Source organism: Eulemur rufifrons, chromosome 18 (genome assembly GCF_041146395.1).
Source record: "Eulemur rufifrons isolate Redbay chromosome 18, OSU_ERuf_1, whole genome shotgun sequence".
NCBI lineage: Eukaryota > Metazoa > Chordata > Mammalia > Primates > Lemuridae > Eulemur > Eulemur rufifrons.
The window spans coordinates 49,707,121-49,733,978 of NC_091000.1; the positions used below are offsets into that span (position 1 = coordinate 49,707,121).

General features: G+C 44.5%; 2 protein-coding genes across 6 annotated transcripts in view; one reads left to right on the forward strand and one right to left on the reverse strand.

The window, feature by feature from the left end:
* KIAA0319 (KIAA0319 ortholog) overlaps window positions 1–2,869 on the forward strand; it is a 46,722-nt gene extending 43,853 nt beyond the window's left edge. For all 3 annotated transcript variants that reach the window (XM_069493029.1, XM_069493031.1, XM_069493030.1), the window contains one exon: window positions 2,691–2,869. In XM_069493029.1, coding sequence (XP_069349130.1) covers window positions 2,691–2,869 — 179 coding nt within the window. The remainder of the gene's footprint in view (window positions 1–2,690) is intronic.
* ALDH5A1 (aldehyde dehydrogenase 5 family member A1) overlaps window positions 1–26,858 on the reverse strand; it is a 277,572-nt gene that overhangs the window by 231,654 nt on the left and 19,060 nt on the right. For 2 of the 3 annotated variants that reach the window (XM_069493036.1, XM_069493035.1), the window contains 3 exons: window positions 21,065–21,234; window positions 18,275–18,333; window positions 13,630–17,022 (listed from right to left, as the gene is read on the reverse strand). In XM_069493036.1, the coding sequence (XP_069349137.1) occupies window positions 16,817–17,022; window positions 18,275–18,333; window positions 21,065–21,234 (435 nt within the window). In that variant the 3' untranslated portion in view covers window positions 13,630–16,816. Of the gene's footprint in view, window positions 1–13,629; window positions 17,023–18,274; window positions 18,334–21,064; window positions 21,235–26,858 lie in introns of those variants that run through there. The other variant, XR_011236045.1, reaches the window with a different exon arrangement.

Sequence of the window (26,858 nt, forward strand, 5' to 3'; positions counted from 1 at the left end):
ATGACTCCGTGATGAAAACAACCGTTCCTGAGGCTATGCTAACTGGAGGAGTGGAGGGGGTAGGGTTTATTAGAAATTCAATGAAATTTTGGCAAAAATACTTTGAGGAATTAATGGATGAGGGATATGAAATGCCTATTATTAATTGAATATCTACCAAATGACCACAGGGCAAACACTGCTTTTGACACAGAAGGGTCCCCAGTGCCTGGCTTTTTCTGCTACTGGTTGGAGGGTGGGGGACGTGCGATGATGTTTCCCCAAAGCTCATCTCTGAACGCTGCTCCCTTTAGGTCTGTGAGACCAGAAATCCAGCAAGCGGACAATTGGACTTTGAATCAAACATTTTCCGGCAGCTGCATTAGCCGATTAGCCATGTGTATGGGGAGACACAAAGGCTCCTGCAGAAATTGACTTTCTTCACAAAGTGTAGTGATCCCTGTGCTTAGAAACCTTTTGCTCACCTCAGTTACCTTTTTGATTCCTGTTTGTTAACTGTCGCTTTCTTAATGAAACTTCTTTAACTCTCCAGGGCTGCTTAACATTGATTATATGGATTTTCCCTAGGTCTGGGTATATAACTAAATTAATTTTTACAGAGGGACATAATCACTTTCAAAGCTGTGAGATGCAAAATGTGGTCCACAGGAAGTGTTAGGTGCCTAGCTGTGTGCAGACACCGGGTTAGGCCCTGGAGACAGGGAGAGGAATGAAGCATAGAGCCTCCCTCTGGCGGGGGATAACAGCCTGGGGGAGGATGACTCTGCGGAGTGCAGAGTCCTGCAGAAGCATGGACGATGCCTGGTGGGAACACGGGTTCAAATGACTGGCTGTGTATGGAGAATGGAACTAAAGGGCTTTGGCAGGGAAAGCTTCACAGGAAATGCAAATGGTAGCATGCACTGATTGAGTGCTTGCCATTTGTATTACATAATATCAGAGCTCAAAGTGCTATAGGTTGCATTATCTCATCCACCTTTGTCCTGAAATTCACTCATCCTTCTGACATTCATAGAACCCCCATGCTTGTTACCCCTGCTCCAGCTGCCCCATCTTGCCTAGTCTCTTGCCCTCTGTCCTCATCATTATCCCCACCACCTGCTTCAGATCCTCACAATCCTGCCTCTGAACTAATAGTAATAACAATACTAGTCAGCAGGTGTTTAGGGTTTAATATGTACTAGATACTTTTGAAGTACTTTGTCCATTGAATTCTAATCCTACCAACAGCTCTATGAGGTATGTACTATGATTATCTTCATTTTACAGAAGAGGAAACTGAGGCAAAGGACGGCAGCTTGCCCAAGTGGCAGAGCTGGTGAGTGCCAGAGGCGGACTGGAGCAGCCTGCCTGCTCCAGAGCCTGGGCTCGCCTCCTCTACCCGGCACTGCCTTTGGCTTGGTTCATTCGGGCGGCTGTAACAAAACACCATGGACTGGGCGGCTTATAAACAACAGACATGTATTTCTCACCATTCTGGAAGTCAGGAAGTCCAAGATCAAGGGGCTGGCAGATTCAGTGTCTGGTGAGGGCCCATTCCTCATAGATGGCACCTTCTCACCGTGTACTCACATGGTGGAAGGGGCAAGGCAGCCCGCGGAGCCTCTTTTATAAGGGCACTCATCCCATTCGGTCATCTCCCAAAAGCCCCACCTCTTAGTCCCATCACCTGCAGGGTTCGGTTTCAACACATGAATGAGGGGCATGAACAGTCAGACTGTAGCAGCGTCTGTGTCTGCACAGAGGCTGTTCTCCGGTGGCCTCTTGTCCTTCTATCCTGCACACCGTGGTTTTATTAATATCTTGAAACATTTTAATCTTGTCATTCTTCTGCTCATAGGATAAAATGCAGACTTCATGGTTTACCTTGTATTCCTGTGCTTTTCTGTGAGAGCTTCCCCTCTCTGGCCTCTCATTTGTTATTTCCTGCATGAATCATTTGCTCCAATCAGACTGGTTTTCTCTAAATATTTCTGGATGCCTCTGTACACATCATGTCCCTCCTCCCCTGTCCTCCTGTCCAAATTCTCCTTTTTCTTCCAGTCCCATCCTATGTGAAACAGCACTGAGGCAGTCCTAGCCACAGGTTTGCATGCTTATCTTGATTCATATAAGATTTATTTTTTTCTCACTTGTTATGAGCCATCTTCTCAGGAGTTTGTCTTGAATCCTTGGGTAGACACTGTAAATTCTTTGAGAACAGGGATCATATCTTATACTTGTTCTCTTATTTTGACCCCCAGTGATCAAATATTCTACCAAAAATATTTGAACCAAATAGTTAAATCACAAAAGCTTTCATTTATTGGGTGTTCACTGTGTTACGTGCTGGGCCAAGAGCTTTATTATGCACTACTTCACTTAACCCTCGCCATAATCCACGGGGGTAGATGCTTCATTATTCCCCAGTTTAATAGAGGAGGAGACTGAAAGCCCAGAGAGGTTAGGTATCTTGCCCAGGGTCACACAGCTGGTGAGTGTCAAAGCTGGGGCTCAAACCCAGGTGTGACACCAAAGCCCTGTTATTTATTACTCATTAGGAAACTCAAAGCACCTGCCGTGTTGTTGGTGATGGCTTTGAAGGTGCAGCAAGCACAACTTCGTGCTCCTCACGTGACCCGCAGCTAGCAAGGCAGGCAGCTGGCAGTGAGTGACGGTTGCTCCTCTGAGGCCTGTCTGCTTCTCCCCAGGTATCAAGCACCGAAGCACAGAGCACAACTCCAGCCTGATGGTGTCCGAGTCGGAGTTCGACAGTGACCAGGACACAATCTTCAGCCGAGAAAGGATGGAGAGGGGAAATCCAAAGGTTTCCATGAATGGCTCCGTCAGAAACGGAGCTTCCTTCAGTTATTGCTCAAAGGACAGATAATGGAGCCGTGGGTTGTACAGTGCAAGGACCCCACAGCGATCCTTGATCCAGGACCGGTCAGTGGGGTTAAAACACAAAACTAACTCTGTTAGAATAGCTCATTTATGTCCTTCCACAGTGGCTGGGTGTGTCCCTGCATATTAAAAGACCTGTTTTCTTAGGGGTTTTCAAGGCACAAAACAAAAATATTACTCTTTTAACTGGGATGCTTGTTAGTCAGAATAAAGGCTGGGTAAAACGCTAAGGTATATACTCAAAGGGATTTGTGTTTTTGTAGCTGTTACAATATTGTATTGCCCCTGTTAAAGATGAACACCTGTTTCTCATTCCCAAATGACTCATGGTGGGGGGGAAGAAACAGAAAACACCTGTTTCTACCTGTAGACCCTCAGGGAAGGTGAGTTAAATAAGGATTTAAAGAGGGCTGATTTCTCTCTTGGTAGCTGTGTTTGCCTTTAAGGACAACTTTCTAAACGTGGTTTCTCCAGTAGGACCTGCAGAGTCACGTGGCTGTGTGTATTAACGTAGCTTCCCTAAGAGGCATGGTCGTCTTCTGTGCAGCAAGTACTGACGGTGAAACTCAGAGCAAAGCCCTCCTGCTTTTACTCCCAGGCTACAGCCAACCACCACTCCTGTGCTCTCTCTAGAGAGCAGCTCTTGGCAGTTCAAGAGCTAAGAATTGTATTCTAAGAACTGAGACAATGGAAAGGGAGGAGGGTTTCATGCCCTATAAGTTAAAAATCGAAGGTAGCATTTACCATTCTTTGTCTTTTCTTTCTCTAAGAAAAACTACACTGAGGCCTTGCTTAGCCCCAGTTCACATTAAACACAGAAGTCATGGTTCATCCATTAAACATTTATCGAGTACCTACTGTAGGCCATGCACTTGGACTGCCGTTTACAGAGATAAGTACTCAGCAACTGTATATATGTTCCCAGACTCTGAAACACAGTCTTCATTAGAATAGTATGGTCGTGAGACTCTAGGTCCTTACAGATACTTTCTATGATGATAACTGGACATTGACATATTCACTTCATATGTTTTAAAAATATATTTATTTATTTATTCAACAATTTTTCTACCAAGTAAATCTTATTTCAAACACATGGAAAAAAAAACTAAACCATTCCCATCCATGAAACAGGACTCCAGAGCAATTGACTGGAGCTAATTGTAGCCTGCCAAGTTGATTGGCTCACAGTGGTTCCCCATCTACCCTTGGTCCTGAGGCTGGCGGCCTTGGTGGCGCCCTTGGTGTTCTTCGTGGGAAGATAAGAATGAGAGAACCAGTGTTGTGGCATCAAGCATGACCACACCTGCTGGACATGGTGGCTGAGGCCTATAATCCTAGCACTTTGGGGGCCGAGGCAGGAGGACTGCTTGAAGCCAGGAGTTCCAGACCCACCTGAGCAACATAGCAAGACCCCATCTCTACAAAAAATTTATAAATTAGCTGGGTGTGGTGGCATGCATCTCTCTTGTTCCAGCTACTCGGAAGATTGAGGCAGGAGGATCACTTGAGCCCAGGAGTTTGTGGTTGCAGTGAACTATGATGATGCCACTGCACTCTAGCTCGGGAAACAGAGCGAGACTCTGTCTCAAAAAAAAAAAAAAAGAAAGAAAGAAAAGCCTGACCGCACCTGAACAATATCCTGTTGCACATGCTTTTGTAACACATGAGGAAAACTGGGACTGCATTGCTGATTAAGGGGAAAAGCAAGGCATTTAAACCACCAGGGCAGGAGTGCCAGAGAAAATGCTTCCCCCTGGGCTCTTAAAAAAAGATGCTTTTATCATCTCCAGGAATTTTCATTGTCATGGTACTATCTTGTTTTTAATTATTGTACTTTACTGGGGAATGGCAGAACTAAAAAGTTTAGGAGTGTCATTTTATTTTTAAAATTTCTTTGCTTAGGCCAGACTCGGTGGCTCACGCCTATAATCCTAGCACTCTGGGAGGCCGAGGCAGGTGGATCGCTCAAGGTCACGAGTTCGAGACCAGCCTGAGCAAGAGCGAGACCCTGTCTCTACTAAAAATAGAAAGAAATTAGCTGGCTAACTAAAAATATATAGAGAAAAAATTAGCCGGGCATGGTGGCATATGCCTGTAATCCCAGCTACTCGGGAGGCTAAGGCAGAAGGATTGCTTAAACCCAGGAGTTTGAGGTTGCTGTGAGCTAGGCTGATACCATGGCACTCACTCTAGCCCAGGCAACAGAGCCAGACTCTGTCTCAAAAAAAAAAAAAAAAAAAATTTCTTTGCTTATGCCTATACTTTCTGCATAGCTAACCAGTTTAATACTGTCTACAGTGATAGAAGGAAAATGATTTTTTTACACCAGTATGTAGCTTCATAAACCTAGAATCTGCTCTACCTGGTGCCTAGGGTTATGTTATTTTTGTGCATACCTTGAAATTTCTGGCATCAAGGATGGCAGCCCTAATATGAAGTCATCGAGCATAATGAAGAAGGAGTGAACATTTATCACTTTATGTACGTAATATATGCACTTACATACTCATTTGATCCCTATACTCAACTTTGAAGAGGAGTCACTATTACTCTCATGTTGCAGAGGTCAAGTAGTTTGCCTGAAGTCACAGCCAATAAACAGTGGATCTGGGAATTGAATGTAAATTTTTTAAACTATAAAGTCCTGCAAGTCCTGCTTTCCTCTACACAAAGAGCTCCTGCCCCAGTCAAATTCTGGTGTACCTTTTGGACCACCTGAAAGTTCTGTTCCTTTATGATAGGTCCAGAGAGCAACAAAGAAAGGGAGAGATTCCCTGCCTGGCCTCTCCTGTCAGATCACATCTGGGCCCCTCCCTCCAGCTGTGCAGTGTGCTTCTGTCACTTCCCCTTTTCTGTCTCTGGCCATCTCGGCCTGGCCACTCTGACCCTTCCACCGCAGAAGGATCTCCAATCTATGGGGAATCAACCACCACTGTGATCAGAAAGTAGGTCATCTCTTGTTATCCCACTTGCTATCAGAAGACCAGAGCACGAGGTGGAGTGACCAGCCAGCATCCTTCATCGTGTGCTCCTTATCATTGAGGGTCTTTGGGAGATAAAGCACCCTAAGAGCTTTGGATAGAGGGGAAAAAACAGGCCAAAAAATATGGGAGGGGGCGTTTATAGGGCTAACCGGTTAACAAGCACTGTTAGTTGCTGGTTTAGATTCAGTGAAGGAGTCGCCAAACCCACAGCATTAAGAGGCTGAGCATGTTTATGGCTGAGAACAGCCTTGGCTGATTGCAGTCACTCGTGCCTGTAATCCCACACTGTGGGAGGCCAAGGTGGGAGGATTGCTTAAGGCCAAGTGTTTGAGACCAGCCTGGGCAACATAGTGAGACCCCCCTCATCTCCATAACATTTTTTTTTTAATTAGCAGGGTGTGGTGTGCGGAGCCTGTAGTCCCAGCTACTTGGGAAGCTGAGGTGGGAGGATCGCTTGAGCCCAGGAGTTTGAGGTTGCTGTGAGCTATGATCATGCCACTGCACTCTAGCCCAGGCCACAGGGAAAGACCCTGTCCCCTGCCCCAAATACCCCCCCCCACCCAAAAAAGAACCTCCTGAAAAACACACAATGAGGTAAGAAAATTTGCCACTTAACCTGCCAATGATGCCACCCTTGTGGGTGGGGAGGAGGAGACTACTGCTGTTCTTGTGTGTGACCAATCTATTATGGACTCTGTTTTAAGTCTTGGTTTTATTTCTTAAAACATATTGTTTTTCCCCATATGTCGGCAAGGTATCATTTCTAATACGACACTATTAAATATGTGTACTAATCTAAATAAAGGTGTCTGTATTTTCTGTAGTGCTTAGTTATGGGAGGGGTGCGGTAATATGTTTTCTTTATGCTTCTGTGCAGAGGGATTTCCCTTGAGTGTGGGCCAGCAAACTGTTGCCCTCGGCTTATTTTTGCACACTTCACCAGCCAAAACATGGGTCTTATGTTTTCACATGGTTGGAAAAAAATATTTTGTAACGTGAACTATATGAATTTCATATTCGTGCTCATGAAGTTTGATTGGAACACATCCACAATCATTCGTTTATGTATTATTATCTGTGGCTGCTCTTGTGTTACCACAAAGTTGAGTCGTTTTGACAGGAACTTTCTGCAAAGCCTAAAATATTTACTAACTGGCCCTTTACACACAGAGACAACGCGCAGAAGCCTAGACTAACCCCCCCACCCCCACCCCGTTGCCCCATCCCTGCGGGGACGGCGTGTCCGGGAGGAACTGAGCATGCTCAGTCTGGCCCGCTGGTCTGCTTAGAGCGCTCTCTGCCATGAACAGTCTGCCCCCTGCTGGACGAGGCCTGCAGTGCGGCGGTGATGACGGTGTGATTAGATTCGGGTGAGTGTTTTATACCACTTCCGCTAATCTAGCTTTTATCAGTAATGAAGCCATTTTATTTCTATTTATTTTTCTTTTATTTAGCAATCCCTTCTTGACCAAATGAAAGCCATTTAAAAAACTAGCATATTGACATATAATTCACAATAAAGTACACATATTTAAATCGTACAATTTGGTAAGTTTTGATGTGTGCACACCTGTGAAACCATGACCGCAGTCAAGCTAATAAACATACATCTTACCCCAAAAAGTTTCCTCGTGATACTATGTAATCCCTCCATCCCCTGGCAATTATTATACATTAGCTTGAATTTTCTAGAGTTTTGTATAAATTGAGTCCATACTGTATGTCTCCATTTCTGGAACTTTCCCCCCTCAAACAAGAAGTTCCCTCTTTTCCAAGCTGTTTAACCCACTCTATTGGCAACTTTGTTTTCCCCCTCCCTTTTTCTTAAACAACAGACATTTATTTCTCACAGTTCTGGAGACTGGAAAATCCAAGATCCACATGACAGCTGACTCAGGTCTTGGTGAGGGCCCTCTTCCTGGCTTTCCCTGTGTGCTCACGTGGCCTTTCCTTGGAGCAAGACAGCAAATTTTTAAAAGTAGAGACAGGGTCTCACTGTGTTGTCTAGGCTGGCCTTGAATTCCTGGGCTTAAGAGATCCTCCCACCTCAGCTCCCCAGAGTGCTGGGATTACAGGTGCGAGCCACTGCACTGGGCCTCTGTCAGCAACTTTGATGAAGTAAATACTTGTTGAGATATTGAGATGCTGGTAATGGGAACAGGGCTATGAGTTAACAGTTAAACTAATTAAGTGGCTCCCGGATCATCTTCAGTCCCGTATGAGTTCTGTATTACGGGTTTGCTGAGACTCTAAAACTAGGCTTAGTAAATGAAGCAAATCTTTATAATCTCAACAATGATGACTTTCCATTACTGAAACTAAAGGAATTTTTAAAATTAGTTCTTTGGTGTTATAGGGTGAATTAATTGTGTTACTTCAAAATTCCTATGTTGAAGCCCAGTACCTCAGATGTATTTGGAGATCTTTAAAGAGGTGATTAAGCTAAAATGAGTAAAATGAGGCCATAGAGTGGACCCTAATGCAATCAGATTAGCGTTCCTGTTAGGAGAAGAGATCAGCACCTGCAGACAGACACCATGGGCACACACACACGGAGGAGAGACTGTGAGAGGACACAGCGAGAAGATGGCTGTCTACAAGCCGTGGAGAGAGACCTCAGGAGAAATCAAATCTGCCGACACCCTGATCTCCAACTTGCCACCTCCAGAACTGTGAGAAAATAAATTTCTCTTGTTTGAGCCACCCAGGTTGGTATTTTGTTATGGCAGCCCCGGCAAACTAATACACTCAGGTAACTCTGAATCAGCCTAAAACTTAGCATAAAACTCTTATATTAAAGGTTCCCAAAGTGAAGTACTACCCTGCTGATCTTAAAGGAAAAGTGAGATGTATCCCAATATTTAAGTCCTCGAGAGAGACCCGTAGCCCCAGTGACTTCATTGAAAAACAAACCAGTCATTCCACAAGTGGCACAGAAAGGGCCAGCAGGTTATTTCTTGCTCTGGGTGTTGGTTTACGTGGTGTTTGGTTTCTGAGAATTCGGTGAGCTGTTCACTTGTTCAGTTATATATGCTTTTTGCATGTATATTGTACTTACATGAAAAGTTTAACAAAAAACAACCTTGCCAAATGATGTTGCTTTCAGAACCAACTACAAAGAGGTAATGGCTTGAGGGATTTTCTTGGTGGAAGTGAAGCAGTTCTGTATCTTGACTGTAGTGGTGTCTCCACAAATCTACCTATTGGTGTGATAAAATTGGGTAGAACTATACACACACACACACACACACACACACACACAAATGAATGCACACAAAAACTGGTGAAATCCAAATAAGGCTTGTATTAACCAGGTGTCTATTTCCTGGTTTTGACATGGTATTAGTTATGTAATATGTTTACCATTGGGTAAAGGGTACACCAACTCTGTATTATTTTTTGCAACTTGTGAGTTTATAATTATTTCAAAATTTAAATTTAAAAGATGTCAAGGGGAAAAGCCAGATCCGTGATTAACAGTGAAATATTTAATACTATAAGCATTTCCATTAAAACCAGGACCAAGTTTAAAAGAGAAGAATCATTATTTCTCCAACTAATTGGTCCATAGAGCCTCCCTTTTTGAGTTTAGAGAATGGCTCAGCTTCCTTTATTTGAAGCCTACATAGTGAGTATCATCACCTCTGTTCTCCTAAAAATGATGAACCCAGAACAGGTGCGGTGGCTCACACCTGTGATCCCAGCACTCTGAGAGGCTGAGGCAGGAGGATCACTTGAGGTCAGGTGTTCGAGATCAGCCTGAGCAGGAGCGAGACTCCCATCTCTACTAAAAACAGAAAAAATGTGTGCAACTGTAGTCCCAGCTGCTTGGGAGGCTGGGGTAGGAGGCTCGCTTGAGCCCAGGTGTTTGAGGTTGCTGTGAGCTATGATGATGCTATGGCACTTGAGCCTAGGTGACAAAGCAAGACTGTGTCTCAAGAAAAAAAAAAGATGATGAACCCAGAGTTGCAGGAATGAGATATTACCATAACAGGAAGACAGCACATAGCCCTAACAGTCAAGTGCCACATAATGACATTTCAGTCAACAATAGACTGCATATATGACTTATGGTCCCATGAGATTATAATGGAGCTGAAAAATTCCTGTCATCTAGTGACATCGTAGCCATTGTAATGTTGCAGTGCATCGCATTACTCACGTGTTTGTGGTGATGCTGGTGTCAACAATCCTACAGAGCTGCCGGTCATATAAAAGTACAGCACATACATACAATTATGTACAGTAAATACTTGAGAATAAATATGTTACTAGTGTATGTATTTACTGTACTATAATTTTGTTATTTTAGAGTGTACTCATTCCACTTATAAAAAAGTTTACTGTAAAACAGTTTGCCATGTTATACTGGCAGCAGCCTCATAAATCTCATTTACAGAGTCTCTTGATTGCATTATTTTCTCTTGTGCTTGATTTAATCTCATGTTGTTTTGTTCGTCGTGATCCCTAAGCATACAAAATCCACGGTTATTATTGCCAGTAAGAGGCCACATTGAGTGATTGAGCTGGAAACAAAATTAAAAGGGATTAAGGACTATGAAGGTGGGAAATCAGTGATGGTTATCGCCCATCAGTCAGCCATGTCCCATCTGGCCATAGCTACTATCTTAAACAAGAACAAATGATGGAAGCTGTTAAAGGATCTGCCTCGTTGAAGGCAACGATACTAACAAACACTTGAGCAGATTTTGCTTCTTGTTCATAATGCTCCTGCACATCCCCCTTTTATTGGTGATCTTCATCCCAATATAAAACTGGTGTTTCTGCTTCCAAATACCTCCTCTTTGATCCAATCAATGGATCAAGGAGTTACAGCAGCCTTTAAGGCCTACTTACTACCTGAGGACCTCTGCCCGGGCGATTGCTGCAAATAGGGGAGACCCTGAAAAAACATCAGTGCAATTCCGGAAGGACCACAACATTTATGACTGCATCAAGAACCTTGTTTGGGGTTGGGGGTGATGTCACCAAGGAGTGTATGAATGACATCTGGAAGAACACACTCAAAGAAAACTGCAGGGGAAGGAAAAGAATCCCCAAGAAAATTAACAGTGAAAGGTTTAGCAGAAGCTTTTGCAGACTTCAACAAGCTCCTTAAAAAGCATGGAAACATAGACCCCCAACACTGGAAGGCTTTCATTAATAGAGAGGAATGTTCACGGTGCATTATCTGCTTATAAGCAAATCTATGATGAAGAAAAGAAACAAACCAAGAAAACCACCCTAGACATATTGCTGATGAGTGATACCTCCTAAGAAGAGCCTAAGGCAGGTCCTTCAGGGGGTAGGTATTCAGGAAGGCATTGTTATCAAAGGAGATGACAGCTCCGTGTGTGTCATTGCCCCTGAAAACCTACCAGTGGGACAAGATGTGGAGGTGGAAGACAGTGATATTGGTGATCCTGACCCTGTATAGGCCTAGGCTGGGGTGTGTGTCTTAGTTTTTAATGAAAAAGTTTAAAAAGTTAAAAATGTATAAAGTAAAAAAGTTACAGTAACCTAAGGTTGTTATTGAAAAAACCTTTATAAATTTAGTGTAGCCTAAGTATACACTGTTTATAAAGTCTGCAGTAGTGTACAGTAATTTCCTAGGCCTTCATATTCATTCACCATTCACTGACTCACTCAAAGCAACTTTCAGTCTTGCAAGCTTCATTCATGGTTAAGTGCCCTGTACAAGTGTACCATTTTTTTATCTTTTATGCTATATTTTTACTATAGTTTTTCTGTGGTTAGCTGTGTTGAGATTGCCTACAGTATTCCGTACAGTCACATGCTATACAGGTTTGTAGCCTAGGAGCAGTACGCTCTAACACCGAGCCCAGGTGTGTAGTAGGCCATATATCTAGGTTTGTGGAAGTACACTCTCTAAGGTTTGCACAACGATGAAATAGCCTAACAACGCGTTTCTCAGAATGTATTCCCGTTGCTAGGCGATGGGTGACAGTATCATGTGAGACAATATTTGCAAAACACCCGTGTCCACTAAACACTGGGGTGTTTGTGTTCTACACCGTGGCTAGTTCTTCCTAGTTAGCTGATAAAGTGGATGGGTTATAGGAAAATCTGCAGACCACGGATTTCCAAAGCCATTTCTATTCATTTATAAATACTACATGCAAAGAGAATATGCTTGTGGCCTTTCACCACTCTCAGACTGAGCAAAGCTAAACAGGATTTGTTCTTTTTACAGACAGGTTTCCCAGATTTGACTACTGAAAACCACAATAATTTGCTTTTTAATTTGTTGTAAGCTAAACCAGAGATAAAGCAGTTGTAACAGGTGAAAATGTACTGATAAGACGTGAAAAAAATTGTTGGAAGATGACAATTTCCTTCTAAGAAGAGGCCTAGGACAAGCATGTAAATTGAGAGGTAAGTGGATAGTTTATTTTGGTAACAAAGCAATTTTAAAAATCAAAAGCAGGTTAAAAGAAATGCATGAATAAGTGGAATGACAGGGGGAGATTCATATCTGGTGACACTGTTCTTTCTTCCAGTGAAAACCTTACCTTTGCTAAAGGCTTACTGAGATATTATAGTTCCGAGTTCAATGAGGCCACATGAAATTTTTCTTTTTTTTTTTTTTTTTTTGAGACAGAGTCTCGCTCTGTTTCCCAGGCTAGAGTGAGTGCCGTGGCATCAGCCTAGCTCACAGCAACTTCAAACTCCTGGGCTCAAGCCAACCTACTGCCTCAGCCTCCCAAGTAGCTGGGACTACAGGCATGCACCACTATGCCCGGCTAATTTTTTCTATATGTTATGCTCAGGCTGGTCTCGAACTCCTGACCTCAAGTGATCCACCAGCCTCGGCCTCCCAGAGAGCTAGGATTACAGGCGTGAGCCACCTCGCCTGGCCGAAATTTCTTAAAATATAAATGAACACTGGATAAAAATACAAGATACACTGTTAAAATAATCAGTGGTGATTATATCTGTACAGCAATGTTTCATACTTTTCTGTACTAAAAAAATACCTTGAAACAAGTGTCTAACAGTGGAGCATGTAGGAAAGAGAGATGGACCAATTTGCAAGAGCTGGGGTATACCCCCTTCTGTGGCAGCCACCCTGCAACCAGGTAAATTCTCTGTTCAATTCAGCAAACATGTAGTGAGCAAGAACCATGGACAGGCCATCTTCTGGGTCCTGGGGTACATATTTTTACACGCTGGCTTCCAGACAGAGGCATGCACTCACTGCAGCTCTCTAGGGAGGAAACACTGTTTACACACATCCGAACTGGTCCAATGCCACCCAATAAAAACTCAAATCATGACCTGGCAAGAAAAACCTCCTAACTAGACACCTTAACACAGGGATAGGAGGCCGGGCGCGGTGGCTCACGCCTGTAATCCTAGCACTCTGGGAGGCTGAAGTGGGAAGATCGCTCGAGGTCAGGAGTTCGAGACCAGCCTGAGCAAGAGCGAGACCCCGACTCTACTAAAAATAGAAAGAAATTAGCTGGACAACTAAAAATATATATAGAAAAAATTAGCTGGGCATGGTGGCGCATGCCTGTAGTCCCAGCTACTCCGGAGGCTGAGGCAGGAGGATTGCTTAATCCTACGAGTTTGAGGCTGCTGTGAGCTAGGCTGACCCTACGGCACTCTAGCCCGGGCAACAGAGCAAGACTGTCTCAAAAAAAAAAAAAACAACAACAACAAAAAAAACGAAAAACAAAACAAAAAAACCCACAGGGATAGGAAATTTTGTTAATTCAACATTTATTAATCACACACACACAGCTCTATCTGCTGACTAGAAACTGAAACACACAATTGTCAAAAACTAGAAAAATGAGTTATGTCCACGTTTAAAAAGCAAAACATTCATACATTTCTCACTACTCTTATTCCCAAGTTTTATCCCACAAAGTACAGCATGAAACAATCACAGCATAAATATTATTCAAGTAAAAAGCTATTTAAAATAGCTGCACATGGGTAATGAAAACACTGGGATCCAGTCTTCAGAGAAAAAACATCATGTGGCAGTTTCAAGTTCATAATTGAAGTTGACAGTAACATAGATTTGTTTACATTTGCTTCTGAGCTTTATTTTCACTGAGTCTCTCCATAAGAACAAAGGCAGACTTGGGAAGAAGAGACATCACTTGACATAAAATCCTATTTAAAAGCCACTCAAAGGGATGACGATAACAGATGCAGATGAGCTCTTTAAATGAGAATCCCTGCGTAGCTGGAGGATGTAAATGGGGAAGTATTTTTCCAAGGCGAGTAGACTCTTGCTATCCGGGTAATTTCATTTGAGTTATAATTGCTGCCACATTCCTGCTGAGAGCTCATGGTAGTAATGCCTAGCAAAGGACTTTCTTCACAGGGGGTGTTAAATAAAATGAAATAATGCCTGACAAACACGGGAAGGTCAATATCTCCCTTTTGGTCTAGATCAGGGGCTGGCAAACTTTTTCCTTAAGGAGACAAATCATAAATATTTTAGGATTTGCAGGCTATACTGTCTATGTCCCAACTATTCCACTCTGCCCAGAAAGCGTCACAGATCACACCATAAATGAGTAGGTATGGCCATACTGCAATGTTACTTATGGACACTGAAATTTTAATTTCATATAATATTCACATGTCATGAAATATTGTTCTTCTCTTGATTTTCCCCCCAACCATTGAAAAATACAAAAACCATTCTCAGCTCATGGGTTCTACAAAAACAGGTGGCAGGCCAGATTCGCCAAACCCCGGTCTAATGTTCCTTTTCTATTTCCTGTTGTAAAATATACTTTTTCTGAAAAAGCTCATCTATCACATATCACCTTATTAAAAAATAACAACAAAAAAATGTTCATTTAAAAACACTCGTCTTCCTTCCTGCAACCCAGGAACCATTTTACTAAATAATATCTATTTCCTTTTCAAATACTTTTAATTGAAAAATCGATCAAGATTATTACAATGAGTCTCTGGCCCTCAATTTAGGTACCTAATGAGCCAACTATGCAAGAAAACTCAAAATTTGCCACCTAGCCAAGGAATCCATTGGCTTAGGAAGTTAAAAACGTATTTGAAAGTATTCCTCCACACATCTCAGCATCAGTAATTCAGGCTTCTAAAAAATAATGTGGGAGCATTTGTATTCTTAATAGAAAAAAGGTGGGTATACCTAAACCTTAAGTAATTCAAATGTTATATAAACCACCTAAAAACTATACACATAAAGAGCAGAAATTAACTGTCAAAATGCTCAGTATGTGACTCTTGACAGGGCCTGGGCACTGTCACCAGGAGGCAGATTTTAGCTCTTTCTTCTCTTGAGGGGTTCAGGGTCCGGCTGGTATAATCCAGGCCAGAGGCGAGGAAGCTCCAGGACTGGAGGCCACCCTTGTGCACACAGGGACCTTCCAGACCGTCAGTTACTCACCGCAGCTGCCCAGTGGCTCAGTGGGGGACGCTAAGTCCTGGGTGGTTCAGGAGTAATGGCACCGGCACTACTTGCATTCACACTTCCCTTCCACTCCTGGAATACCCACAGAAGGTGAGCGAGTCCGCACGCAGAGAGGCGGGGAGAGGAAGGCGCTTCATTTCCGCCTGTTTGGCCCGGGACAGCCTTTATTCCTATGTGGATGGGAGGCATGTCTAGAAGAGCCTAGAATTTTCTTAATTGGAGTTTTTCTTTCAAAGTGAGAGGCAACACCAGTCAGAGGGGTTTTTGTTTTTTGTGTTATTTGAATGATAAACTGTAAAAATGTATTAGATAAAAGGTGCCTGAAATTCAAGGTCTCAAGTCTCTTCCACAAAGTGAATTGGCAATTACGGAAATCTTTTTCCCCTTCGAGAGGACTGTGGTGAAAGTGCTTTTGCTCCTTTGGAGGGGAAGGAGCAGCACTACAGCAGGGCAGAAAGAGCAGGCTGCACGTGGCAGCCACTCCCTCGGGCCAGGAGGGTGGGCAGCCGGGCAGGGCCTCCCCTCATTTTGGCAAAGCGCTGCCAGTGGGAAGGCTGAGTGGGGCTGCTCATGAGAATGGCTCCTGCGCTTACTCCGAATTGGCATTTCTTTGCAAAGTAGTTCCACTGTCTCTCAGGCTCACAATACCCCGTCAAGCTAAGTAAGGCCTGCATAGAACCTCCCCTCTGCATGGGGGACCATTGAATGGTAAGTGCTAAATGCATGTCCACGGCACAAGGCCACCTACTGAGGGAGCCAGGCCAAGCGAGGCGAGCCTTTCATCCTACCGAGCTGCCTCTGCTAGTTTTTGCTTTAACTTCAGCTCATCTCCTAAAGGAAACAAAATGAAGTGGTGAGTAGGACAGAAATGAAAATACAGTCTTTTAAGTGGTAAATTTGGGACAGTGAAGACTTCACTTTAAAGAAAGGTCCAAAAACAGGAAGAGGTGCACCTTCATTCCTCACAGAAGCACAGGCAATCCTGTGCTATTTCAGAAGTCTTTGGGAAAAAAGTCATTAATTCAACCTCTGAATACACAGTGTCCTCAGTCCTGAGCTGGCAGATGCCAGGGAAGCGGGTGCTCTGACCCCTGACCTGCCTGTCAGTCACAGTCAGGGGTCACCTGTGAAGTGCTCTGGGGCCTCATTCCATAGCCACGTGGGAGCTGGTTGTGCCACTGTCCAGGCAGTGACTGAGACTTTGTGATGGCGCAAAGGGGCCGGCCTGCCTCGGTGTGCTTTGCTCTGAGGCAGCAGGGTTGTGCGCGCCAAAGGGATTCATTCTGTAAACCCAGTGCCAGCTCTCCTGGAACCCGCAGCCACAGGCATGTAGCATATTTTGGTCCCTAGTTAGGTGAGGGGAGGGGTAGGATTACGAGGACTGGATGAGTTTTGAAAAAGTCACAATTCCAATAACCTATTAGTCTATTTAAAATAACAAATAGCATGTCCTCATTTTTGTCGGTAAGCCTCCTGTTTCATTTCTTTAAGGAACTGGAGAATCCTATAAGCCTCCGAAACACACATACTTGAGTTCCAGATACTCATCGATGCCATACTTGGACCCCTCTCGCCCAAGGCCAGACTGCTTCACTCCACCAAAAGGGCACTCCACCGAGGAAATCAATCCTTCGTTTACGCCAACCATGCCAACCTCCAGCTGCTCGGCCACCCTCCAGATCTGGGCTGGGTCTTGAGAGTAAAAATAACCTGTCACAGGATAAAGAACATGTAAGGTAAATAGACTATTCATTAAAGTCATCATGTCTAAAGCTCAGGACACCACTGGTGACAACTGTCTAGTCGCTGTGACCTGGAATCCTCCCTCCTCCCAGATAAAGCCTCAAGTCGGTCATGTCTACTTCCTCTACTCAAAACCTTTGGAAATCATCTTTTTCTTCCATTCATTCTTTCTAGGGCTCTCACTTCTCCTATCCAGCTCCTGTTTTCTGCTATTCAATCCATCCTGCACACCTCTGTTAGATTTCCATATGACATTTTTGCCCAAACCTTTTGGTGACTCCTGGTTATCTATAAAATAAGGCTGAATTCCTTAGTGGGAATTCAAACCCTCCCTAATGCAGTTTCAATCAACATTTCCAGCTTTACCTTCTACTACTCCAATCACCATCTTCTCCAAGCTTGTCGACCAAATCCTCCTTGCCCTTCCTTACTTTGCCTTTGAACTCCCCTGGTCCCCTCTGCCCACAATCTCCCTCCTCCGATTTCTGCACGGCCAGAATCCTGCCCATTGTTGATGACCTAGTTCAGGCCACAGCTTCCTCCACCGTCATCCCATCGAGAAGGGAAGACACAGATGCTGACCTTAGAGTTACAAGAGCCCTTGTGCACACATCTCACCCCAGATGCTCTGAGCCGTAGCTGTATCTTATGTGTCTCTGTATCCTCCTCGGTGGTTCATTCACTGAGGATGCTAATACTAATTTTCTCGGGGTGGTGGGGTACATACTGTGGCCACCCTGACCATCTCCAAACTAAAAGAACAGCAGCCACTCCAGTGAGGCACCCTCTGCACACCCTCCTCACTCCTCTCCCCGTCCTTGACACTCTCTGCTCGTGCCAGGGCTGCTGCTTTCCCTCAGGCTTTCAGGAGCCAGGCAAAGGGGAAGACAAGGCACTTGGAATTTCTAGGCATTAATTGCTAAGGACATGGAACTTTGAGGTGTGTGCAGTTCTCCACCTAGAATTATCTGCACTGTCTCTTCTCCCCCTGGCTGCCCCTGCCCGCCCAGCTCTAACCAGAGAGACCCAAATGTGTCTCACGGGGGACAAGGCGAAAGAACATGCACTTGCACAAATCCGCCCCTGCCACCCGGAAATCAACAAAACACATACCCCACTGAAGTTTCTCAAAACCCAGGGCAATGTTTAAAAGGCAAAAAGTCTGGCATTAGCTTGAGAAAACGGTCACGACGGCTACTGAACAAGGACAAACACCTACCTGCTAACCCAACGTCAGCTGCATTAGCGATGGCAACAGCCTCCTCCTCTGTATCGAATCTGCCAAAGTTAAGATAGGTCATAAGCAAAATCTGTAAGGGGGAGAGGAAAAAAAAAAAAACCCCAGTTTTCTTTTCTCCTAATCTGTTTCCCAAATAATGGCAGGGGGTAAATCAGAGTTTTGCAAAGAGATTGGAGGGCAGAGTACAGAAGAAAACAGCACCAGTCCAAGATAACGCAGTGTTCAGGGCTGGCACACTCAAACCAATACTGGCTTCAGCTCTTCTAAAAAGCAGGCCAACGCGCAGGAAACTGTGGCATAGCTAGAATACCAAACAAAATCCCTTTAAAAAAGGATTACTGCTCTTGGTACCCACTGAGAATATATAACAATCCTAACAAGTACTTTAGAAGGCAGCATAATGAAGCAGAAAGAAAACTGTTCAGGGGAGGTCAGGCTGGTTTCTAATGTTGCTTCTACCACTTGCTACCGCTTAACAATGCCTTGGTGCTTGGAGTTTGTTCCTCTCTGAAATGAAGGAGTGCACCAAAGCCCCATGCAGTCTCTTCTAGCTTTGTAACTGTACTTCAAGAACAAGATGTGGGTGGTATTTTTTTTTATTGCTCCTGAATTGTAACTGGACCAAAATGTTCTAAGCACCCCAACTTCTAAATTCAGAGGTCTGCCAGCAGCGGCAGCTGTCTCTCTGCAGGGCTTGCAGAGGGAGCCGGGGCAGAAAAGTTAACCTGTCCAAGGGTACACAGGTATGAAGAAGCAAAGCCTGAATTGACAGGCCTGAGTCAACTCAAGCCTGTGTTCCCAACCACTGCATCTTTTCAGTTTCCTGTGGGAATGTCTAGCATTTTAGGTATAAAGTTTTTACTAAAACTAAGAATATGAAAGTTCTTCAAGTGGTCCCTTTCCCCAATGGTGGAACAAAAATAAACTTCCTTAGCAAGATGGTAACAAGGCCAGCAAAGCACATGATACAAAAGATTTCTGTTCCTGGACAAGATGGCACAGTCAGCACCAGCTGCCAGCACTCTCTGCGAACCCAACGCTGCAGATGCCAAGGGACAGAGAAACAAAATCATGGCTCAAAAAAACCTCAATCAGCAACTAACACCCAAAATGCAGGACACCTCTGGAGGCCAAGAAGGTAGTTGGTGACCAAGATAACTTGACATAAAAAAGAAAAAAAGAAGCTGGTTGGATCCTAGGGTGCAAGGATGGCCTCAAGTGGGAGAGAGCTCGGGCCACCCATGGAGGGGTGGGCAGAGCAACAACGGCTCTGTGGGGCCTGGGTGGCAGGGCTGCACCTGTCCCATCAAGCCTGTGAGCTCTAGGTGACCTGCCTCCAAATCTGCATCCCTGGATCAAAGCTAGGTTGCTGTGGGGCAGAAAATCAGCAGGGCCAGCCCAGGGTACCAGGGGGTACACTGACCATCCTGAACAAGCGTAGGCAGCGGCAGGACCAGGGCCTCTACTTCCCAACCTGGTACGATAGAGCGCACCGCAAAATACCCCAGCCGCAAAGGATAACTCGGGCAGGGGGAGTGGCATTGAAACTAGATTTTAATACTAGAGGCTCCCTCACGAGGCTTAACCCTTTGCAAGGCTTAACCTCACACCCTCCAAACGCATGAGAAGGAGCACAAACTAAAGTCTATGCTTTTTACCCCAATCCCATGGTAGATGTTACAATCCAAGGCTGCTAACAGTTCGAAGGGCTTAAAGATGAGCCCACAGGGAAAATAACAAGACATCTGAGGAGCTCCAAGATAAAACAGCACAACCTATCCCAGAGGAGGCAGAAACAGTGGAACAGAACAAAAAGGTAAGGAAAGAATACATATCTACAGCAAAATAAGGGAGAATAATGAAGCAGGAAGAATCAGTTATGGGGAAGAACCAACTGGAGATATTAACTGGATGGAAAAAATACTGGCTGAGATACAGAACGAGGTGGGTGCCCTGGCTAGCAGAGTGGGTGTACGTGGAGCTGCATCGATACGCTGGCAAGTGAGGGCAAGGGCTCTCGGGCACCGGGAATGGATGAAGAGAGAGAATGAACAAAGAGCTAACAGAAGCGGGGGATGGAAGTAGAAGTAGCACAGTAATAGACTTCTTAGAAGGCTGGAGAAGGATAGAGGGAAGTATGAATAGAGTATTTGGAGAAATAATGACCAAGAATTTCCCAGGACTAAACAAACCTGGTTAGATACTGAAGAAAGACACTAGGACCACAAAATGAAAAAGATCACAGTGTGCCATGCCAGGCCTATTACAGTAAAATTTAAGAACATCAAAGAACAAAAGAAATTCTAAAAGTTTCCAAGGAGAAAAAGTAGATCCCTTTCAAACGAGCCAGAGCCAGACATCAGATTTCTCAGCAACCTCCCTGGATATCAGCAGATAAAGGAGTGATATTTTCAAAGTGTTAAACCCAGAATTTTATCCAAGTGAATTGTTATTTCCTTGTGAATGTGAGACAAAAGATCACAGTTCATTTCCTACAGCCTCCCATCAAAGAACCCTTTGAGGATGTACTCCATTAAGAAGAAAAATGAGTTCAGCAGAAAGCAAGAAGAAATTAAAGAATTTGATGAGTTTTGTGGTCTAAATAAGTGATGATTAAAAAACTCATAAATTCAACTCTGCTCTTCAATTGACTCAACACAGCTCTCTGCCTCCCGGAGCCAGCCCTCGAAACAGCACAGGACTCTCTCTCCTGGTTTCCTTTTCTTTTCTGTTCTTTCTCCTGTCTTCCTACTGGCTGGATGATCTTACTTGATCACTGGTGCCAGAGGCCCAAAAGTCTCTTCATGAGAGCAAAGCATTTCCTGGGTGACATTGCTGAGCAAGGTGGGCTCAAAGAAATTTTTTCCAAGTTGGTGTCGCTTTCCACCTGTCACAACCATGGCCCCTTTGGAAACTGCATCACTCACGTGTTTCTCCACCTGCACGATTAGAAAAAGAAGAGCTTTCCAAAAGTATACAATCTTTTACAACGTTTAAACTGCAGAAAACTGTAACTGGTTTTCTTTTTTCTTTATTTTTAAGATAAAAACAAAGCACGCTGGTTCCTGCTTGGCAGAAGGAACCACATTTGCAGAGATGCAGAGGCCATAAGAGGGCATGTGCAGTGCTGCCTTCGTTCCTGCTCTTTGATTTCCAGCTGTTTGATCCTACTATTGATATTTGTTGAATGGTCTAATATACACTGACTTCTTCCCAGGCTTGTTGCTCAGTTGTCTCCCTGGGATTTGCTTTCATTGTGCTCTGGGGTTATTTCCAGATTCTTAAATCTCATGCTGTCCTCTTTGCTGGACTGCACTTTCATTTCGTTCCGTTTTTAAAAAGGTATGCTGATAGTGCCTTACTTTGAGTTTTCTTACACTGCATAATTGATTTTTTTTTTTTTTTTTTGGTGAGACAGGGTCTCGTTCTGTCACCCTGGTTAGAGTGCAGTGGTGTCATCATAAATCACTGCAACCTCAAACAATCCTCCTGCCTCAGCCTCCTGAGTAGCTGGGACTACAGGCATGTGCCACTGTGCCAGGCTAATTTTTCTTTTTTCTTTTTCTTTTTTAGTAGAGACGAGGTCTTGCTCTTGCTCAGTCTGGTCTTGAACTCCTGAGCTTAAACCATCTTCCCGCCTTGGCCTCCCAGAGTGCTAGGATTATAGGCATGAGCCACTGTGCCTGGCCCCAGAATCTCTCTTGAAGCCATAGCCTTCCTAGACGGTGACTATTTCTTCGGAACTACTGTCCTGCCCAGAACAAATGCCTCTGCTGTCTTGTGTGTCTTAGTGGTGGCAGTCATGGGGAGGGATAGTGGGAATGACCCAGAAAACTACCCAAAAGCATAATCAACCAGCTCTCTCTCTCCCATCCTCCTATTTCTATGCTCTTCACCAACTAATTCTAAAAAATGACGCTAATTCCCTCGGCAGGCTTCCCCTGGGCGCACTCATCTGCTCTGATTTTTCTGTTAATACCATCCCTTCTGCTTTCCAGAAGTTCATCACAATCTTTGGTCCATTGGGGTCCTCTTCCCTTCCATTTTCAGCTGAATTTTTGTAGGGTTTTTATAGGGTTTCAGAAGACAGATAAATACAGGCTTGGGAGCATTCTGCCATCCACACTCACCCTTTTAAAATCCATGCTCCTTGCAATGCTCTCAAAGTCCATCATCCACAACAAACCCCATTAGTCAGGATGGCTTACTTTCTATAATTTATCTTTTTAAAGCAATTCTATTTAATTCATTTTATTTAACAGGGGCCTACTCCTTTGCCCCCAAATAGAATCTGCTCTGCCCTTTTCTTGTCATATTAATGTGATATGCAGTGTTTCTTTCCTGGAACCCACCGTATGACAGTGTGTACACTATAGCCCACAAAATGGATTGCTTTTAAACGAGGTGGTTTCTACCAAACTTCTCTCAAGCAAAAAAGAAATTCTGCATTTGTGCTTGCTTGAAACCCTAGCATACAGCGCCATCTAGAGGACAATGTCTGCATTTTCACTTAGGAGAAAAAAAGACTGCACGGTTTCCCGGCCTGGCTGCAAAGGGAGCATCCATCATCTGGGGCACTTAAAAAATGCAATGCCTCAGCCTGTGTAGTTGTTAAAGGTACAGTGTGGGTTGATAAACAACAGTTTGCAATTTGAACCACATGGCTGGTATAGACCCAAAATGCCTTCACTGGATGAATGAGCACCCCCAGTTTGTACCCAGGGTCCAAAGTCATCTCTAAAATGCAAGCGGAACCAATGTAAACTTTAACACATTAACTGCCATGTGAGTTGTATTTAACTCATGCTAGTTTTGAGCTGGGGCCTCGTGAAGCATATGTAACTCACACGTCTCTTTACCTTGGGAGCCGCGTGGTGTGCAGGCAACTCGAGCTGCCATGCTGTAGCATACGTGTTACCTGATGGGTGGCCCCCTGGGCAAAACCCTGCAGTTGGTTCTGGAAAATCTTACTTATTGGTGTTCTTATTATTACTCTGTTGATTATTTCCTTTGCTGGGCAGAGCTTTTTAGTTTAATTAAATCCCATTTATTTATTTTTGTTGTTGCTGTATTTGCCTTTGGGGTCTTAGTCATAAATTCTTTGCCTAGGCCAATATCTGTTAAAAGTTTTTCCTATGTTTTCTTCTATAATTTTTAGGATTCCATGCTGCACATTTAAGTGTATTACCCATCCTGAATTAATTTTTGTATATGGTGAGAGATAGTGGTCTTGTTTCATTGTTTTGCATGTGGCTATCAAGTTTTCCCAGCACCATTTATTGAATAGGGCTTCCTTTCCCCAGTGCATGTTGCTGTCTGCTTTGTTGAAAATTGGTTGGTTGCAGGTAGATGGTTTTACTTCAGGGTTCTTTTATTCTGTTTCATTGGTCTATATTTCTTTTATACCAGTACCATGCTGTTTTGGTTACTGTAGCCTTACAGTATAATGTGAAGTCAGGAAATATGATGCCTCCACATTTGTTCTTCTTTTTGCGTAAGACTGCTTTTACTATTTGGGCTCTTTTTCGGTTACAAATGAAGCACAGGATTATTTTTTCTAGATCTTTGAAATATGACGTTGGTATTTTGATGGGGATTGCATTGAATCTGTAAGTCACTTTGGGCAGTATGGACATTTTAATGCTGATTCTACTAATCCATGAGCAAGGGATGTTTTTCCATTTGTTTGTGTCATCTGTGATTTCTTTCATCAGTGTTTTGTAGTTCTCTTTGTAGAGATCTTTTGAGTCCTTAGTTAAGAACATTCCTAGGTATTTTATTTTCTTTGTAGCTATTATAAATGGTACTATGTCCTTGATCTGACTCTCAAATTGACTGTTATTAGTATTAAAATATATAGAAATGCTATTGATTTGTGTACCTTGATTTTATAACCTGAGACTTTGCTGAATTTATCAATTCTAGGAGTCTTTTGGTGGAGTCCTTAGGGCTTTTAGATATAAGATCACGTTGTTAGTGAACAGAGATAGTTTGACCTCCTCTTTCCTGATTTCTTTCTCTTGCCTGATTCCTCTGGCTAGGACTTCCAGTACTATGTTGAATAGAAGTGGTGACAGTGGGCACTCTTGTTTTATTCCAGTTCCTAGGGGGAATGATTTCAGGTTTTTCCCATTTGGTATGATGTTGGCTGTGGGTTTGTCATAAATGGCTTTTATGATTTTGAGGTATGGTCCTTCTATGCCTAGTTTATTAAGGGTTTTTATCACGAAAGGGTGCTGGATTTTGTTGACTGTTTCACTGCATCTACTGAGATGATCATATGACCTTTGTTTTTGCTTCTGTTTATGTGGTGAACCACGTTTATTGATTTGCCTATGTTAAGCCATCCTTGCATCCCTAGGATGAAACCTACTTGATCATGGTGAATTATCTTTTTGATATGTTGTTGAATTTGGTTTGCTAGTACTAACATTGTATTGAGGGTTTTTGTATCTATATTCATAAGGGAATCTGGGACACATGTTTTCTTTTTTTTGTCGTGTCCTTTCCTGGATTTGGTATCAAGGTGATACTGGCTTTGTAGAATGAGTTTGGGAGGAGTCCCTCTTTCTCGATGCTGTTGCTGAAGCTTTCTATTGTACTCTGAAATTCCCTAAATGACTTTCATTTCTTTAAGTTCTGTTATATCCTTTCGTATGTTGTCCAGCTCTTTAGAGACTTTTTCATTTTTTCACTGATGTCCTGAAACATTTTTTTGGCTTGTGTTGGTTTTCACTTTTTCTTTAATCCCATTCATCTTATTTGCCATCCATATTCTGAATTCCATTTCTGACATTTTGACAATTTCCTTTTGGCTGGGGTCCATTGCTATAGATCCATTGTGATCCTTTGGGGGTGTCGAACCAGCTTGTTCTCTCATGTTGCCAGAATTCTTTTGCTGGTTTCTTCTTATCTGAAACCTCTTCTCTTAGTTCAGGGCAGATAGGTTTACACCACACCTGTTCTCCTTTGCTGGGAACTCACCTACTTAGTGAGAAGAAGGAGAAGTCCCTTAATGGTACTTCTGTGATCTACTCTGGAAGACTGACCCGGCAGGAGAGGGGTAGATGCACTGAGAGCCTATACTGCAGCTGATTTGTGTTGTCTCATTCCCCTGTGATTGTCACAGTTCAAGCCTGTGCTGAACAATCTTTGTGCAGAGTGGTGGGTTGTTCCCCAGGCCACTGTTGCAAGCTTGGGTCAGGGGCTGGGTGAGTCCCTCCCCATGGAGGCTGGCATTGTGGAAGATTGCTCTGCCTGGGTCTTCCTACAGTGGTGACAGTGGCAGCTGGACAAGGCTATCTAGGCAGTGGTCATGGTTGTTAGGACTGGGGGCATTCACTCCAACCAGCTCTGATGGCATCTCGAGGCCAGTGGGTCACTGGTAGAGTCTTGGACCATGGGGGCAGTGCCTGCCAGGCAGCTGGTGGCAGCCATGGGGGGGGGTGGGCAAAGGGCCTGGCAGCAGCGCTGAAGCCTCACGGTAGAGCTGTGGGCCTGACAGCAGCAAAGTGGCCTTGGAACTAGGGCCACAGGGCCCAGCAGTGGCACTGCAGCTTTGGGTGTGGGGCTGTGGAGCCCAATGGCAGCAGGAGGGCCTCAGAACCTGGGCTGCAAGGCCTGGGGGCGGTGCTGGGGCCTTGGGAATGGGGCACAGGGCCCAGTAGCAGTAGGGAGCCTCAGTGCTGGGGCTGTGGAGCCTACTAGGGGCACTGGAGCCTTGAGGGCAGAGCCACGGCACCCAACAGCAGCAGGAAGTCCTGGGAGCTGGGCCCATGGGCCCAGTGGCAGTGCTGGAACCTCACGGGTAGAGCTGCTGGGCCCAATGATGGCACCAGAACCTTGGGGGTGGGACTGGGCAACAGTGCAGGAATTATGGGTGCAGAACCATGGGCCAGGTGGCAGCTTGGGGGTTGCAGAGACAAAGCTGTGTGGCTCAGCTGCTGGGCTGCTGGGGCTCCTCCCCTGCCCAGATCCTGCAGAGGCAGCTGCTGAAGGGCTTCTCAGGTGGTGTCTGTGGTGCCTGATCTGTTCAGACCCCCATGGGGAGAAGGGTGCTTGGCTCCCTGTCATGGGGTATGCGAGATCATCCACTCTCCCTGCTCCCTCCCCAGCCAGCCAAGGCAATGACAAGGCAGCTGCAGCAAAGCCAAGCTGTGTGTAGACCTGGTGCTCTGGACCTGAGACCTTGGAATGATATCAGTTGTAGTAATCTGGAATGAGAGCCCCCAGGTCCATGTTGTGCCCACTCTCCAGTGCAATGTTGCTGCACAGACTGCAAGCAGCTCCCTGATCAGTTTGTGGGTCTGTGGTGGTGGTGGGGGGGCCTCACAGCTCGGGCCTCAGTGCCCACAGGGGAGTGTGGCGCCCCAGAGTTCTCTCCTCCTGTCCTCACCCACATGTGGGTACCTCCCCCAGGTTCCTTCTGATCTTGTCGAATGGATCGCCTGTCACCTTCTCCTTCACTCTGAATGTCCCCCATTGCTTCTCGGGTGATTCACAATGCTGTTTCCAGGAAGGCCATTCGTAGGTAGGCATCCACCTGCAACCTTCAATCCTCTCC